The sequence below is a fragment of the Podarcis raffonei genome, chromosome 3, assembly GCF_027172205.1.
Source record: "Podarcis raffonei isolate rPodRaf1 chromosome 3, rPodRaf1.pri, whole genome shotgun sequence".
Taxonomy (NCBI): Eukaryota; Metazoa; Chordata; class Lepidosauria; order Squamata; family Lacertidae; genus Podarcis; species Podarcis raffonei.
In genome coordinates, this window is record NC_070604.1 from 108,457,573 (window position 1) to 108,473,241 (window position 15,669).

At 40.5% G+C, this 15,669-nt stretch overlaps 1 protein-coding gene across 1 annotated transcript; it reads left to right on the plus strand.

The window, feature by feature from the left end:
- The first annotated feature begins 281 nt into the window (after positions 1 to 281).
- Positions 282 to 14,912, plus strand: LOC128411311 (heterogeneous nuclear ribonucleoprotein L-like). The gene is made up of 13 exons (XM_053383538.1): positions 282 to 581; positions 2,056 to 2,174; positions 3,023 to 3,260; positions 3,769 to 3,853; positions 4,937 to 5,034; positions 5,120 to 5,187; positions 9,389 to 9,462; positions 10,769 to 10,986; positions 11,115 to 11,236; positions 12,026 to 12,227; positions 13,211 to 13,268; positions 13,362 to 13,460; positions 14,595 to 14,912. The coding sequence occupies exons 1-13, from the start codon at positions 429 to 431 to the stop codon at positions 14,648 to 14,650; spliced, it is 1,590 nt and encodes a 529-aa protein (XP_053239513.1). The 5' UTR covers positions 282 to 428; the 3' UTR covers positions 14,651 to 14,912.
- The last annotated feature ends 757 nt before the right edge of the window (positions 14,913 to 15,669 follow it).

Genomic DNA, 15,669 nt, shown 5'->3' on the forward strand with positions numbered 1-15,669 from the left:
CCCCTCCCCGCGGCGCGCGCGCTGGTGACCGTTGGCCTTGGTAACGGCGAGGTCGCGCGCGCGCGTCTTTCCTCTTCCGTCGAATAATAAACAATAAACGGCTCTAGCGGCAGGCTCTGGAAGGGGAGGCGGGGACGAGAGAGCAATAGAAGGCGGGGAGGAGCGGAGGGTTTATCTAACGGTGACGGGCGTCCCATTTGCCCACCCGCGTGTCCCTGAACTTCTGAGACGCTTCTCCGTTAGCCAATCACGGAGCTTTCCACACACAAGGGGCTGCGCTGTACTTCCCGATCCTTCGCTGCTGTGAGGTGAAGTGGTCCAGAGCATCCTCGTCGGTCTCTTCGCCTGACTCCCGGCTCGCGCGCCGGTTGCGGAGCCCCGAGTGTCCAGTATCCTCCTCACCCGCACTTCGCTAGGCCGCCGTCGCCATGTCTGCGCCGTCTTTTGGGCAGGAGCAGGAGGAGGAGGGCGGCGCCTACGAGAGCCTGACCAAGCGGCTGAAGCCCAGCGCCGCTGCCGCCGCTGCGGAGGGCGAGAGCCGCGAGCAGGCCGCCTCTCGCACCGGGGACTGCTCTGGAGGGGTAAGGAGGGCCTGCCTCTCTTAGAATCCTCGCCCTTCGCAGTGTTCGCCGGAAGTGAACGGCGGGTAGAGAAGACGCGCAACAGCACCCCGTTGCCAGGTGCGGCAACTGCCAGGTCGGCGTGTGTAGTAGCATCGGGACCTTAACGCTTCCGTTTCTCCCCATCTTCTCAATACACAAGTTGAATCCTAGTATTTCCACAAAGTTTTGTTCGTTAGGGATGTCACGCATCTACGTGTTTTTATATTGTAAACCGCCTTATGATCCTCGGGTGACGGGTGGTATAGAAATTTAATGAATACTAACAACAATACAGTAATAATAATAATAAGCCTGCATGTGGGAAGAGGACTGAGCATGTTTCAGACGGATTAGTCTGTAACAGGAAACAGCATCTTAAGGTGTGAGAGGTTTTTTATTTACATGTATGTAAAGAAAATCAGTGAGAGATTTTACTTTCTTGGGCTCCATGATCACTGCAGATGGTGACAACAGCCACGAAATTAAAAGATGCCTGCTTCTTGGAAGAAAAGCAATGACAAACTTAGACAGCATCTTAAAAAGCAGAGACACCACCTTGCCAACAAAGGTCCATATAGTTAAATCTATGGTTTTCCCAATAGTGATGTATGGAAGTGAGAGCTGGACCATAAAGAAGGCTGATCGCTGAAGAATTGATGTTTTTGAATTATGGTGCTGGAGGAGACTCTTGAGAGTCCCATGGACTGCAAGAAGATCAAACCTCTCCATTCTGAAGGAAATCAGCCCTGAGTGCTCACTGGAGGGACAGATCCTGAAGCTGAGGGTCTAATACTTTGGCTCCCTCATGAGAAGAGAAGACTCCCTGGAAAAGACCCTGATGTTGGGAAAGATGGAGGGCACAAGGAGAAGGGGACGACAGAAGACGAGATGGTTGGATAGTGTTCTCGAAGCTACCAGCATGAGTTTGACCAAACTGCGGGAGGCAGTGGAAGACAGGAGTGCCTGGTGTGCTCTTGTCCATGGGGTCACGAAGAGTTGGACACAACTAAACGACTAAACAACAGCAAAGAAAATCGTGGAATTGTAGAGTTGGAAGGGACCATGAGGATCATCTAGCTCAAGTCCTCTGCACTTGCGGATGAAGTTTTTAGTGAGCCGGTGAGACCACTTTGTCAGATGCACCTGGCTTTGCCACCAGCCGATTGAGGATACGTAGGTCCGCTTTTACACATCAAAGGATTTATTGTGCAGGAGGCAAAATTTCTCGATTTCCTCTAATAAAACAATGGGAAGAGGGAGGTGTGCTCCTCCATTTTTCATTTTTCTGAAGGCAGTTTGTCCTAACAACTTTGAATTGTGTTGTATATACAACTTCATCTTTCATTCCCCTTTCAAAAGGGGCCTTCAAATTACTTTGTCAGTTAATCATCTATAATATTGTTTTTGATAGATTTAGATCTGAAAAATAAAGTCTGTCGCTTTCATTTCCTAGAATGCTGGTGGAAGTTTTCACAAAGTTCCTGTTTCTCCTGTGGTCCATGTCCGAGGGCTCTGTGAATCAGTTGTGGAGGCGGATGTTGTGGAGGTGCTTGAAAAATTTGGAACCATATGGTATGTTTACTATATATTAGATCTTGGGTGACTCACAACAAGCTTTGTAATGTATTTTTAAAAGACCTCTTCAAGGCTTATACTGGTACTACTAAACGGAAGCCAGTGGTGGACCTACATTTTGGGAGTCCTGAAGCTTGACAGTTATGGGGGCCCCTTTGCAACCAGCAATGGAGTCTGGGTAACCATTCTTATTTTATTCAAATGTGTTGTTCTATGACGGAACATCACACCACTACATCATCTGTGCTACCGACTCTCAAACTTTGGGATTGTTGAAATAATATTCAACAAAAATTAATCAGTTTAAGTTGTGCAACTCAAATTAGGTCTACTAGACCCATTTTTAAAAAATGATGTGGACTAAGGTCACTTTTGAGGCTCCTTCGAGAATAAGGACAATGGAACTTAAGCTTCATTAGTTTCATAGTATATCTGCCCCTGATTGAAGCATTGGAAGTACCAAATCCTTCAAAAGTTAATTTTGAGGCAGATCGTTCTGCTTGTCTACATATGGAAGCTGGGTAAGAGAGCAGCCTGGTTCTGTTTTTCTACATTACATATTCATAATTTTATCCTCATAACTTTGCATTTTGCTTTACAGTTGAAAGATGAGGTATGACTGACGTCACTTCTTTGCTCCAAACTAAGCCCTTGGTCACATAGACACATTTGCTCTAGATTTCAACAAATATCCTATTGACTTTAAGAAAGTTAGTAGATTTTTTTTGAGTTTACAATAATAATTTTTATTGTAAAGTCTTTTAAGATCAAATTTCACTTATGATTTACAATTGATGGCCTTAAATAATTAGAGCTCATTAATGGTTTTATTGTTCTTCCTGCAGTTATGTGATGATGATATCATTTAAACGCCAGGCTTTGGTAGAATTTGAGGATATTGAAAGTGCCAAAAAATGTGTGACATTTGCATTAAGTGAACCATTATATATAGCTGGGCAACAAGCATTTTTCAATTACTCTACAAGCAAAAGAATTACTCGTCCGGAAAACACAAACAGTGTCTCTGGTGGGAACAAAGTTCTTCTCTTATCAATTCAGAACCCTCTATATCCAATTACAGTGGTACGTCTTACTCTTAAGCATAACTTTACCTAACCTTAGTGCATCCTATTAGCTACATAAGGTAAAATCCTTGTGTTTTAAGACCTTGGGTTTTAGCAAGTGCATTTGAGTGAGTCGTCTTCTTTCATTTTTCTTGCATACTTTGAGGTTTTTGAAATTATTGTTTTGATTCTGTGTATTCCCAATTTATAAATGGTATAAGACAAGTTAAAATTTGTTTAGGAGCACTAAAATTTTGGCAGTCTTATTAGATATCTGACTGCATAGAGATAAAACTGAATTTAGGCTTACTGCTTTGAATTGCCTTGTTTCATGGATAAACTTTAGAATGTTTGTCCCCTTTTCTCTCATCATTACATAACTACATAGTACACAAGAGACTTTCTCTCAGAAACTAAATCCAAACTTTAAATGGGGGTTATTTTGTTTGTGTGTGCTAATAAAATTTTGAATAGTATTTGTAAGGTAAATCTTCAAATCTCTGACTATTTCCCTCATTCTTCTGTAGGATGTTTTGTATACAGTGTGCAACCCTGTGGGGAAAGTAAAACGTATTGTCATATTCAAGAAGAACGCAATACAAGCCCTGGTTGAATATCCTTTTTGTATCACTTTGTGTCTGTGTGTGTAGATTATGTTCTAGGGCAGGGCAGTCTAACCTCTCAGACCAAGTGGGCCACAAGAGTACTTTGACACAGAACCTGGGGACCACACAGTGATTTAAATTTCCGTATCATATATTAGAGTTTGCAATAAATATTACTTAATATGCACAATTAATATATTTAATTAAACACAGGCAGCCCCCCATTTGCATGAGGGTTATGCTCAGGGTCATTGCGCTCGTAAGCTTGCCTTACCCTCACCCTGCTGCCATTCTTTCCTCTTCTGGTGTCAAACATTGCAGGTGCAGTCAGTCACACATGCCTTGAACATGCACAAATTGAAAGTTGCCTGTATTTAAAGCAACCAAACAGATCCAAAAACAAGGATGCCGCAATGTGTGGGGAGTTGCTGGTTGCAGGAAGGATTCCTGGCAGGAAAGAGAAGGGAGAGGGATAAAGCAAGGGAATTTTTACTATCTCTTGATGGGGTAGTAGGGCAGGGGGAGAGAGAGAGGAGAAGAAGGCAAACAAGCAACTCTGTGCTGGGGAATCACTGAACTCATCTCTGCACAACATCCAACCTCTGGCCTACTTCCTGTTTCACAGCCGCTGTTTATATAGCAACATGGTAGCTCCTGCAGGCCAGAGGGAGCATCCCAGTTACACCTGTGGTCAGCTGTTCTTTCCAGCTGTGGAAAGCATTTTGAATGGCTATCCTGTGTTTCTTGCCATTCATCACTAGGAGCCATCCCATTCTTTTCTACCTCATGAGTAGAATTCTTTCCCATGCTGAGAGCAGTACCTAAATTGGGGATGGGGAGCTTGTGGTTCTCTAGATAGTGTTTGAGTATTGCTCCAGTCATGCCTCATCACTGGCCATGCTGACTATGGTATTAGTCATTCATTCATACATAAAATTGGTGTTGTTGCATTTGTAACCGCATGTTAAATAAAGAGCCCTTGAGTAATTTCTAGATCTACTGTGTTGTGGTCTAAATTAGCATGACTTGAGGCTATTTTGGGAGTGTGTGTGGAGACATTGTTTTAAACAACAATCCTTAACATAAATCAAGTTCAAATCGGTTCTCTGTGCTCAGAAGGCAAAAGCAGCACTCAACGGAGCAGATATATATGCAGGATGTTGTACACTAAAAATAGAATATGCAAAGGTAATGATCATACTTTCTTCAGCGGCTAAACTATTTTGGGAGGAAAGCAATGATTAAGACTTCCTGTTTGTTTATATTTTAACAGTCAACTCAACTTAATGTCATTCGAAATGACAATTGTAGTTGGGACTATACAAAACCATATTTGGGCAGAGGAGGTAAGTATTTTGGTAATTATACTAAATGTGCATTTAAATATGTAAATATATGCAGTTAGCTTGTCTAATGTGTTAGTCACTTCAAGCCAGGTATTTCTGATGCAGCTCTTGTAATAGGCCTCCTGACCTGTAATCCTGGAAAAGAATAACTCAACATTATTGCCCCCTGCTGGTTCCTATTGAGCTATTTAACAAGGAGCCCACACATACAAGCATGTTTGCAGTACAAGGACTTGCATTTCTCCAAGCAGCTCTCACTCTTTGGAGGAGAGGACACTGATGCAGACTTTCCTTACAAACTACAAACTTGCACACTGCTTCTCCACGGGAAGGATTTTCCTCACTTGTTGGACAAGGCATTAAGAAGGATAGAGGACTCCAGCAGACTGACTCTACACTTCATCATGCACCACATCGGCATCATCAACAGGGCCCTCTGAAAAACCTCAGACTTGCAACTCACCTTGACTGCATACTGCATGCACCATCACCACAAGCATATCAAGGAGGACCACTTACAGCACTTCTGGTTTGCATGGCACGAAAATACCATGGTAGACTGTACCCATTCTAAACCAGTTTGCATGTGTTTCCAATCTTATGTCCCTTTAAAATTACCGTTGTAGAATGAAACACCATAAAATGGAAGATCCAAACTCTTGTTTCTCTCCTGGTTTTTTACCAGTGTAAATGCTTTCTAAAGGACTGCACAAGTCCCCACAAGCCCCACAATATTTGACACAAGGTCTAAAATGTCTGAGCATTTTTAATTGCAGAAGCTAGTTGGAATATTGTTTTCATCAGTAAAAAAAAACCTGCATGGAAATGTAAAGGGAATTGCTATGTAGTTTGATTTCTGTAAATGTTCTTTGTAACTGAATGATTTGTGTATAATCTGCTGTAATGTACCTTTTGAAAATCTAGGCATTTATAACATGGAGGTGGGAACTTAACCTTACCAAGGTAGAGTATCTTCTAAATTTTAAACATAGTAAAGGTTTCAACTTTCCTTTTAATCATTGCTGAAAGGTTGTTTTTACTGGTAGTGCTTTGGCTTGTAAAAATGTATTATTTAAAGGTTAGGGCTTGGACATGCAGAATTAAGTGTTTGTAAAAGGTTAATAAGGGGGCTGCAGTATTGTTAGCAGATTGTCCACCTGAAGTACGTTACATTAAAGCTCACGTTCCCCCTCCTTCAAACTATCGAATTGGGAAGTCACTGAGTTACCTTGGGCAATTCAGTGGATAATTTTCCAAAATATATAGATGCATATTCAAGGAATTAGCAAACATGTAGTTCAGACTGTAATTTTAAACTGTGCCTTGCCTCAGTACATGAAAGATTGGGAAATGAGAAATATTTTCTTGAAGGAAAACAAACAAAACAGGTGCTCCCAAGTGTGTGGCAATGTCCGGTGGAATTTTTTATTTCCATTTCATCAGCAAATTCAGTGTCACATCACAAACTACTTTTGAAAGAAGCAGAAATGTTGTTTTCTTCGTTCTCCCCTCTTTTATCCTTTCTCTCTCTTTCCTGTTCTCTTTCTCTCTTTCCAGACTTTTTGATTCTATTTGTTCTAGATATTCTTCTCTTGAATTGTGAAAACTTTAATAAAAATTGATTTGGAAAGTGCTCTCAGTTTCAAACAGGGTTGCCATGTACTAGAGTGGCTTCTATATTGTGGCCTGTGTATGTGAAATGTAAAGCTCCCTTGGACCCGTGGAACAAGATATAAGCATACTGTTCTATCTTGTACTGAAGTAGAGTTGCTCCCTTGTTCCTTCCCATGTGTTTCATGCAAGAAGAGAGCTGAATTTACCATTTAGAGTTCATTTTGTAGCAATGTTCTTCCTTGAGCAGAGATGGGAAATCTGTAGCCCTGCAGATTGTGTTGGACTCCAGCTCTCATCAGCTACACCTAGCATTGCCATTAGCCAGGGATGATGGGAGTTTTAGTCCAACAACATTTGGAGCGCCACATATATGTCATCCTTGCTGTAGACAAGAAGTGCTGAAAGAAAACACAGTTACTTCTTTCTCCAAAATCTGTAACCTGCAACAGTCTTAATAAAGCAGCACGGAAAATGCTTGAGTATTTTTAATGTTGTGTACAGCATACTGATTGACAAGGAGTGGGCAGCTTCATTAGCTAAAGATGTAATACTTAACTGATTTTCTTGGCATTCTTACAGGAGTGGCCTACACAAAAGTGTCATTGTGATGGGCTGCTTTACATGCAAGATTCAGGGAGAATTCTCTTCATAAAACAGACTTCCGTTCTGGTTTCTTCAAACAGGAAAATGTGCCCAAGTTTAGTGTTTAACCCAAGGGCAGTTGATTTAAAGCAGGAGATTTTAGCTGATGGCTGTATTTATATAAAATTACATTTTGCATCCCAACCTTTTCCTAAGTAGTTTGTTAGCTTCGTAACTACTGTATCGTCAGAAGGTAAAGCTTGGTTTTCAAGGGTAACCACTGATCTTTAGAACTGGGCAGTTTTCATCCCGATTTTTCATTTCTCAAGCTCAAGACAGCCATTGCAGCCTACTCAAACATGTAATTCTGGTGACTGATGTTTGCTACTTCCGTTGTACAAAAATCCTGTCCCCTGTAACTTAAGGGCTAGGTGATGTGGCTAGTATGCAAGATGAATAGCACTTCCATTTTGGATAGCACATGCTGAAATCTGTGGAAATTGCTTCCTAATAATGGGCTTGTGTTCTGCACAATCTCTCTTTACTTTCCCACTATCAAAATCAAAATATTATATGACTATCTAATTCCTTGGTTGTTTTAAACGTCTCAAACACTGGAAACAAAACTTGGAATATTGTGCATTATCCAAACTGAGATAGAACTGTATGTTACTTCAACTGGATGTTTTTCATTTCCCATTGCTTAACAATCAGTTGCGGTATTGGAACTTCTGATTGTCTACTGAAAGCAAGAAGTGGATGTTAAAGCTAACTGCTGTTTCTTTTTGTAATACATATTTAATTGCATATTGCAAATAATTACTTTAGGTTGGTGTACTGCTTTCATCCAGTACTGTTGACCCCTTGGTTAACTTTACATTCTAGTATAAAATGTGGCTTGTTGAAAGAAATTTTCATTGTTAAAAGTGCTTTTAATAGTTTTAATTTTTCAGTATTGAAAGTATAACATAGACTGTATTAATAGTAATGTATATTCTTCTCAGCACTTCTCCAGTTGTTGATGTAATTATGTATGTACACAAATATGGTGCTTTTCAGTTTACTGATTATGAAACCATGTAATACAATTTTTTGTTATATTACGCTGAAACTTCTTGAAAGAAACCCACTTTGAAAATGTGTTGCTGTTGAAGCTAATAGATACAGGTACTGTCCTTTGATTGTACTGCATTTACAACTTGTTTCTATGAGAGTTATAGGTAATTTACACTCTATGGCAGTGGTTTGAATGATGGTCAGGGGTGCTGCGGGCAACACTAGCCTCTGTTCCTATTTCCTTCCCACCTGATGCTATCTCACATTTCTGCCGCCCAAAGGCTTGCATGGCTGTTTGCTGCAGCAGCTCTGGCTACAAGCCCCCCAGGTGAATGGTGCCTCTAGGGCTGGCTAAGTGGTGCTTCCCAGGCTCCTGTGGGGCAGTGTGAGAAGACACCTCTCTTTGGGGCAGATATCGGGGCAGCAGCTGCGACTGCCCAGAGTACTCCGAAGGAGAGGGAGGAAGCGATGAGGGAAGATTTGCTGAGGGAACCCTCCACAAGGAAGGGTGAGGGACTACCAGCTCTGCAGGCAAGGGGTGACATAAGTGGGCTTCTCAGCCCTGTAGGGTGCTGCAGAAAGAATGTAGTTGGTCAACAGAGCCGTGGACCCAAAACAGTTGAAAACCTCTGGTCTATATAGTATTGTGTCCAGGCTTCTCAGGCTTATAGTGTCAAATCTTCTCAAACAAATATTATCAAGCCAACATTAATATTGGCTTCTTACAACTGTGTTTTTGTGCTGGAGCAAATCAACTTATAATAGGTTGTTTAAAGTATCCAAACTAAAATCTTAAAGTAATGTTGAAGTATCTGGCTGGCCACTTTCTCTGATCCAGCTTCTTAACCAGAAAATATTACCCCTTCCCTGCAGTTGCTTACTGATACGCTCCAGTATCTTTAAGGGGGGCTGCTATTGTTTAATGATGCTTTTCTTTTTCCTTTAGATAGAGGGGAAGGCAGTCAGAGGCAAGCTCTTCTGGGAGAGCACCACTCCTCATTTAGGCATGATGGTTATGGTAGGTTATATGGCTTCCAGTTACGGGTTATATTGAAAACGGGTTATATGGTGAATATAGTTGTATATGTCTAGATTTTCCTCCTATTTTTTTGCTTGTGGTGCCATCTTAATGTATTCTGCAGTCTGTAGTATAAATCCTTTCCCCACCACTCTAGGGCCAACACTTTTTAAAAAGTCTTGCTACATTAGTCAGGCACCACATTTGTCTGTCTCCCCTCATTTGCCCTATCGCAGGGTGGGGAACCTCATGCCTGGTGGTCGCTTTTGTTTTCCAGGCCTTTCTGTTTGACCCCAAAACTCTTGCCAGGCCACTCCCTTCATTGGCCCTGCTTTGTGCCCTAAGTGTTTATGTCTGCCTAGAATGTGTCTTTGAACTCTGATGGTGCCTCTTGCTTGGCTAGAAGGCTGACAGAGGTGTGGGAGGCTGTGTAGAAACAAGCCTATTGTGCAAAGGTAAATTTTATATTTGTTGCTCCACCCACTGCTGCGTCTGACCCTGCCCACGACTGGCATGTGGCCCTTAGAAGGTTGTCCATAAGGGAATTTGGCCCTTGGGTAGGGAGGCTTTCTCATGCCTGGTGCCAAATGGCACATCCATTTATGACCAGTTTTTCATGATCTCATTTTTTTATTTTTAAATGCCAATACATTTTGGTAATAACCAGAGACTTTGCATGGCTCACTATAAATCAAGTTGTCATTCTGTGAGCAAACAATATTTTTTTCCAAGTTGCAGTTAACTTTGTCACAGTAAAGATGAAATGTTGCTTAATACTTCTCACTTTGCACACAAAAATCGCCTCTAAAAACAGATTGAAACTTTGAATCGCACATTTAGACCACAAGCTAACAGTTAGATGTGCTGAAGGTCACTGAAATCAATACAGTCCTTTATTCTTAAGTCTGGTTTGTGGCTTTAGGTATTTATCCACTGTTAGTCGTACTCAGATTAGACCCATTGAAATTAATGCACATGACTATCTTAAACTGATTAATTTCATTTGGTGTGCTCTGAGTCGAACTCACTTGGCTCCAGCCCCTACATCATTTCAAGTTAGCTTGTTCCTTGGAGGCACATGGGGAAGCGGAAATTGTATGAATTATATTTTGGTTGATGTGAGTTAACATTCTTGTCTAGATAGACCATGTTTTGGGAGTTGATACTAAAGCTGCATAGCTCATTCTAGCAAAACCTTAATTGCTAAGATGTATTAGTAATTATTGGAAAACTGGCAGCTTTAATCTTCATATCAGGTCAATTAAACTTTTCCAACCAAATTCACTAGAGAATACTTTCTCTTTAGGATCGCGTGGTCCTCTGTTACCACTACCGAGCCGATCCCAAATGGCATCTCGGGATACTCCAGAACTTGTTGCTTACCCACTTCCCCAGGCCTCCTCATCTTACATGTATGGGGGGAACACCTCAGGTTCTGTTGTCATGGTTACTGGACTGCACCAGCAAAAGATGAACTGCTCAAGAATCTTCAATTTGTTCTGCTTGTATGGAAATATTGAGAAGGTAAAAACAAAAAAGTTTAGGCAATGAAATTTAAAGAATAATTCATGATTACTGTGAAGAGAACACAGTGTCATGCATATTCCAACCAAACCGAAAATTTCCTAACTTACCATTCTTTAAACCTGCAGGTGAAGTTTATGAGGAGCATTCCAGGCACAGCTTTAGTGGAAATGGGTGATGAATATGCTGTTGAAAGAGCAGTCACGCATCTCAACAATATCACATTATTTGGGAAGAGAATTAATGTTTGGTATGTGTGCATTTCATCTTAGTACTAATACTAAAGCACACCTATAATGTATGTGTCCAGCAGTGTAAAATATTAAAATACTGCTGAATAAATTTTTTTAAAAGAATACTGTCTATAGAAGATCTAAGTAAAACATACACATAATTACATTGGAAACAGCACCAGCCCTTTCATTAAAAGCAGTCAATCCCCCCAAAGTCTGCCAAATAAGAAAGTCCTCCCATGCTGGCAGAAGGACAAGGTTATTGCTCCCTCTGTGCCTGAATTATCAATCTGATTATTGTGTAAGAGGTTCAGCAGTGTAAGATACTAAAAGTGCTGCTGAATAAAGTTTTATTTAAAGAATACTGTCCATATATGCAAAGAGTAAACTTTAATAATAATAATAAATAATAAATTTTATTTATATCCCGCCCTCCCCAGCCGAAGCTGGGCTCAGGGCGGCTAACAACAATAAAACAATACAAAAGTACAACACAAACAACACTCTAAAATCATTCATTATAAATTAATTAAATTCAAGCCACTGGCCACCATTGGGCCAGAGCTCCGCGAAGATTGCCGAGGGACAAAAGTAATGTAAATATTTCTATATTTCATTGATCTCCTTCCATAACTTGATAAATGCCATAACTTGATAAATGCATGACTGACTTCACTACTTGACAAGTAAAATATAGATTATCCCTCTGAGTTCATATTTTGTTACTATGCTTTGAGAATTCTGTAAAAAAATAACACCTTTTTTACTGCAAAAAGTTTTATTAATTATGTACTCTTTATTTATAGTGTGTCCAAACAGAATTCAGTTATTCCTAGTCAGTTATTTGAGCTGAAAGATGGGACAAGCAGCTCTAAAGATTTTACAATGAGCAAGAACAATCGCTTTACTAATGCTGGTCAAGCTTCCAAGAATATCATTCAGCCACCATCTTGTGTGTTGCATTACCATAATGTTCCGCTGTGTGTAACTGAAGACACCTTTGTAAAGGTAGGTAGCTGCAGGAATCATAGCTTTTATATGTAATTTAGCAGATTCCGTTTTTTATGTTAGGGGTGGGAAATTGCATCTTGCAGATATTACACTCAATAATACGACATAATGACATCAAATGATACCTATCAGCTTTCAAAGGAGATCAGTGTAACCACTGATCAGCTGATGGGACAGTTACAGCAACCTTGTTTCAAGTTCCCATGCACCTTCAAAGAGACTTGCTACATCCATTTGTACATGCTGGTTTGAATTGAAGCCATCTGTTTTGAAACTGCTTGCTAAGATGAAGAAAACAATCTTGCTTTAGCAAGCTGTTTCAATGCAGTCAACTTCAAAACTGACCACTTGGTGCACCAAAGATTATTCAGTGCAGAGCTCCCTATTGCAGAAGGTTCTCTTGGGTCAGTGCCAAACAGTTTATTGGTGCTGACAGGGAATGCCACTTGCAAAGGAACAGTTGAGAGCTGACTTTAAACTCATGATTGTTCCCTTGTCTCATAGTGTGACATCATGTGTGAGACAGGTGGGTGTAGCTTGTAAGGAATGACCTTGTGGGCAGAATTGGGGCCCATGCTGGAACTAATTAGTGCTGCAGGCTGGAGAGTCCCTACTGTTGTCATGGTTGCTGTAGTTTTAAAAGTAAGTAAATCAACCATGCTATGGATTAGACTCTAAAATGTTTCAATATCTTAAGTAGAATATCTTGTAATTTTCAAAATTGGACAGCAAGATGTTTCTGTCAAGGGTTTAGCATGAGACTGTAGGATTTCTGGGCAATGGAGCAACACTTCTCTGGTGAGAGTATTTTTACCCTATAATCACTTTCTTAAAATTAATGGGGTTCCTGATATCTCGACTCATTTTGTGCCAAGTGTCCTCCTTATCGCATAAATTACCAGTTGCTGTAACTCAAAATGACATCCTCTAAAATTAGATTGTTGCTGTTTAATGAACATATTTTCACTTTATTGTTCCAGCTGTGTGATGATCATAAAGTTCTACGTTTTATCAAACACAAAGTATTTGATCCAAAGCGTAAGTAAATATTTGATTCTATTTAAGTTCTCAAAGAAACCTAACTTACTGATGGTGATGTGAAGCAAACATTTTAAACTCTTGTTTTGACAGCTTCAGCCAAAACGCTTTCTGGTCTGCTGGCGTGGGAATGCAAGACTCATGCAATGGAAGCACTTTCAGTACTTAATCACTACCAAATAAAAGACCCTAGTAAGTCAATGTATTAAAGTATTCTTTAGCTTTATATTTTACCCTTGGATAAAGGGTTTTAGGGATGTATTTTAAACATTTTATATGCCATCTCATTAATATTATACCAAGATGCTGTGCAATTAAAACATTTCTGTGCACAATAAAAGCCACCAAGAAACACCACAAATAGAGTAGCCAGGTTGTGCTAGGATATAACACTTGCTGGGCCTGGTCAATATTTTCCTATGGTGTTTAAAATGCAAAACATTTTTGTTTTCTTCCTTTGAAGTCAAAGGACTTTTTCATATGGTTGAACGATTTTAACAGTGTGTTTTCATTTATACAACATTCTTATAAATCCTCATCACACTGACTCAGTTTGCACTTAATGCAGAGCCTAGCTGCATTACCACAAACAAGCAAACACGGGCTTATGGATTGTGGCCACGCTGCTCGTCCCTGGTGGCTTTACTGCTGCACTGACCTAAGCCATGGCCTGTCTTAGATTGTTGTCTGAACCTAGACTCGTGGTTTAGCTCTCCCCAGAGAAACGGTGCTGAGAAGTTTGTCCTGTGGTTTACAGCTTGTGGTTTGCGTGGGAGAGCTAACCCAAGCGTGTGTGTTTAGATGACACGCCAAGTGTAGCAAAATGCTGAGGGTGGAGAAAAAGGGCCTGAACATTTGTTGGTTGTGCTAAGTCATGGTTTGGCTTGGTGTTACATGTGAATAAGGGCACTGAAAACAAGCTGAGCTGTAAAATGGTAACTGGTTACTTTCTTTGTACTAAAGTGATAGTAAGGAGTGGAAAACCTGGTTTAGTACAGGCGTGATAATGTGATAATTCTTCAGAAGTGCAACTGTAATGAAAGGCATGGGAACCACATCTTATAAAGCAAGAAAAACTGCCATCCTGTATTTTCCTTGAACTGGTTCCGTAGAAAGATTGTGTTTTCTGTATAGGGGAAGGTTGGTTTGAGTTCTGATGCATTATACAAAGCAGTAGTGTGCTAGAAATAGAGTATTTTAGAAGCAAATTTTCACAGTAGTCAAACACTTGTTAAAAGAAATCTCTTTTCTCAGACTAGCAGGCTGTCGTAAGGCACACCATCCAAAATGGCATTTATTCTTAACAGCTTCCCTTTTATCTTACAGATGGCTCTGATCCTTATACATTGAAGCTTTGCTTCTCTACTTCCTCCCATTTGTAGAGCAGAGGACAATATGTTAAGGAGCTCCTTCCATCTTTATTTACAAACTTGATGAAATCATGTTGCCTGCAGGCTCTAGGTTTTCTTGTCCCGATCTAACTTAAGTTCACTTTGTTTTATCTAAAGGGGTTTGAACTGCCTTGTAGGTAACATGTTCAAAACCTGTATACAGACCTTAAACACAGTTTCCATACAGCAGTAAAATTTTCATTTACAATCACTATTTTCCACTTTGGTTTAAATGGCAAGTTGGATTATTTCATTAGAAATAAAATTCTTGGTTCCTCCTCCTGGTTAAAAACTGTATGTGTTGCAGCAATTTTAAAAGCAGAACTAAATTTGTAAACCCATTTCACATTGGCATTTTGTAATAAAACAGTCACTGATTGTTAAGAGAAACTTCACAGGAGAAAAGAATATGGTGTTTGTTTGTTTTTTGCAGAAGGGTTGCAACTTACTTTAAATAGTGTCTTCTCAGAATAATTTTTTACTCCCATTAGCATGATGTCCTTATCACTAATCCTAACCTGCACCATCCTTACAAAAAATAAATGCTGAAACCTGAATGAACACAGTTTCTCGTTTGTTTTGTGATTCTAGTCCTTGGTACAAAATTAAATTGCTTATTGTCATAGGGTGGTTTTAAGCCCTTGTGTTAACCAGGCTAGGGAGGAAAGAGACCCAAAACAGCAAGGCAGACTATGGCGTACTGGGTGTCATGGACTGGCTGAATGTAGAGGAGTGGTGGGAGGCACCAGCTGGGGAACCCCCAAGGGAAAATGACTCAGAGCCAGGGGGTGGTGGGACATCTCTGAGTGGTCAGAGGGAGAGGAGGAGGTGTCAGAAGCTGAAGAGGTAACAGGGTTCAGTGAGCAGGAAGAGGCTGGTGCAGAGAGCAGTCCAAAATCAGAGGCAGAAGCAGACAGGGGGCCAAGAGGCAGCGATGAGTCCTGGTAGGTCTTACCCCAATGAGGCAGTTTCAAGGACCCTACAGAAGTACAGAGAGAAACTCACACCTA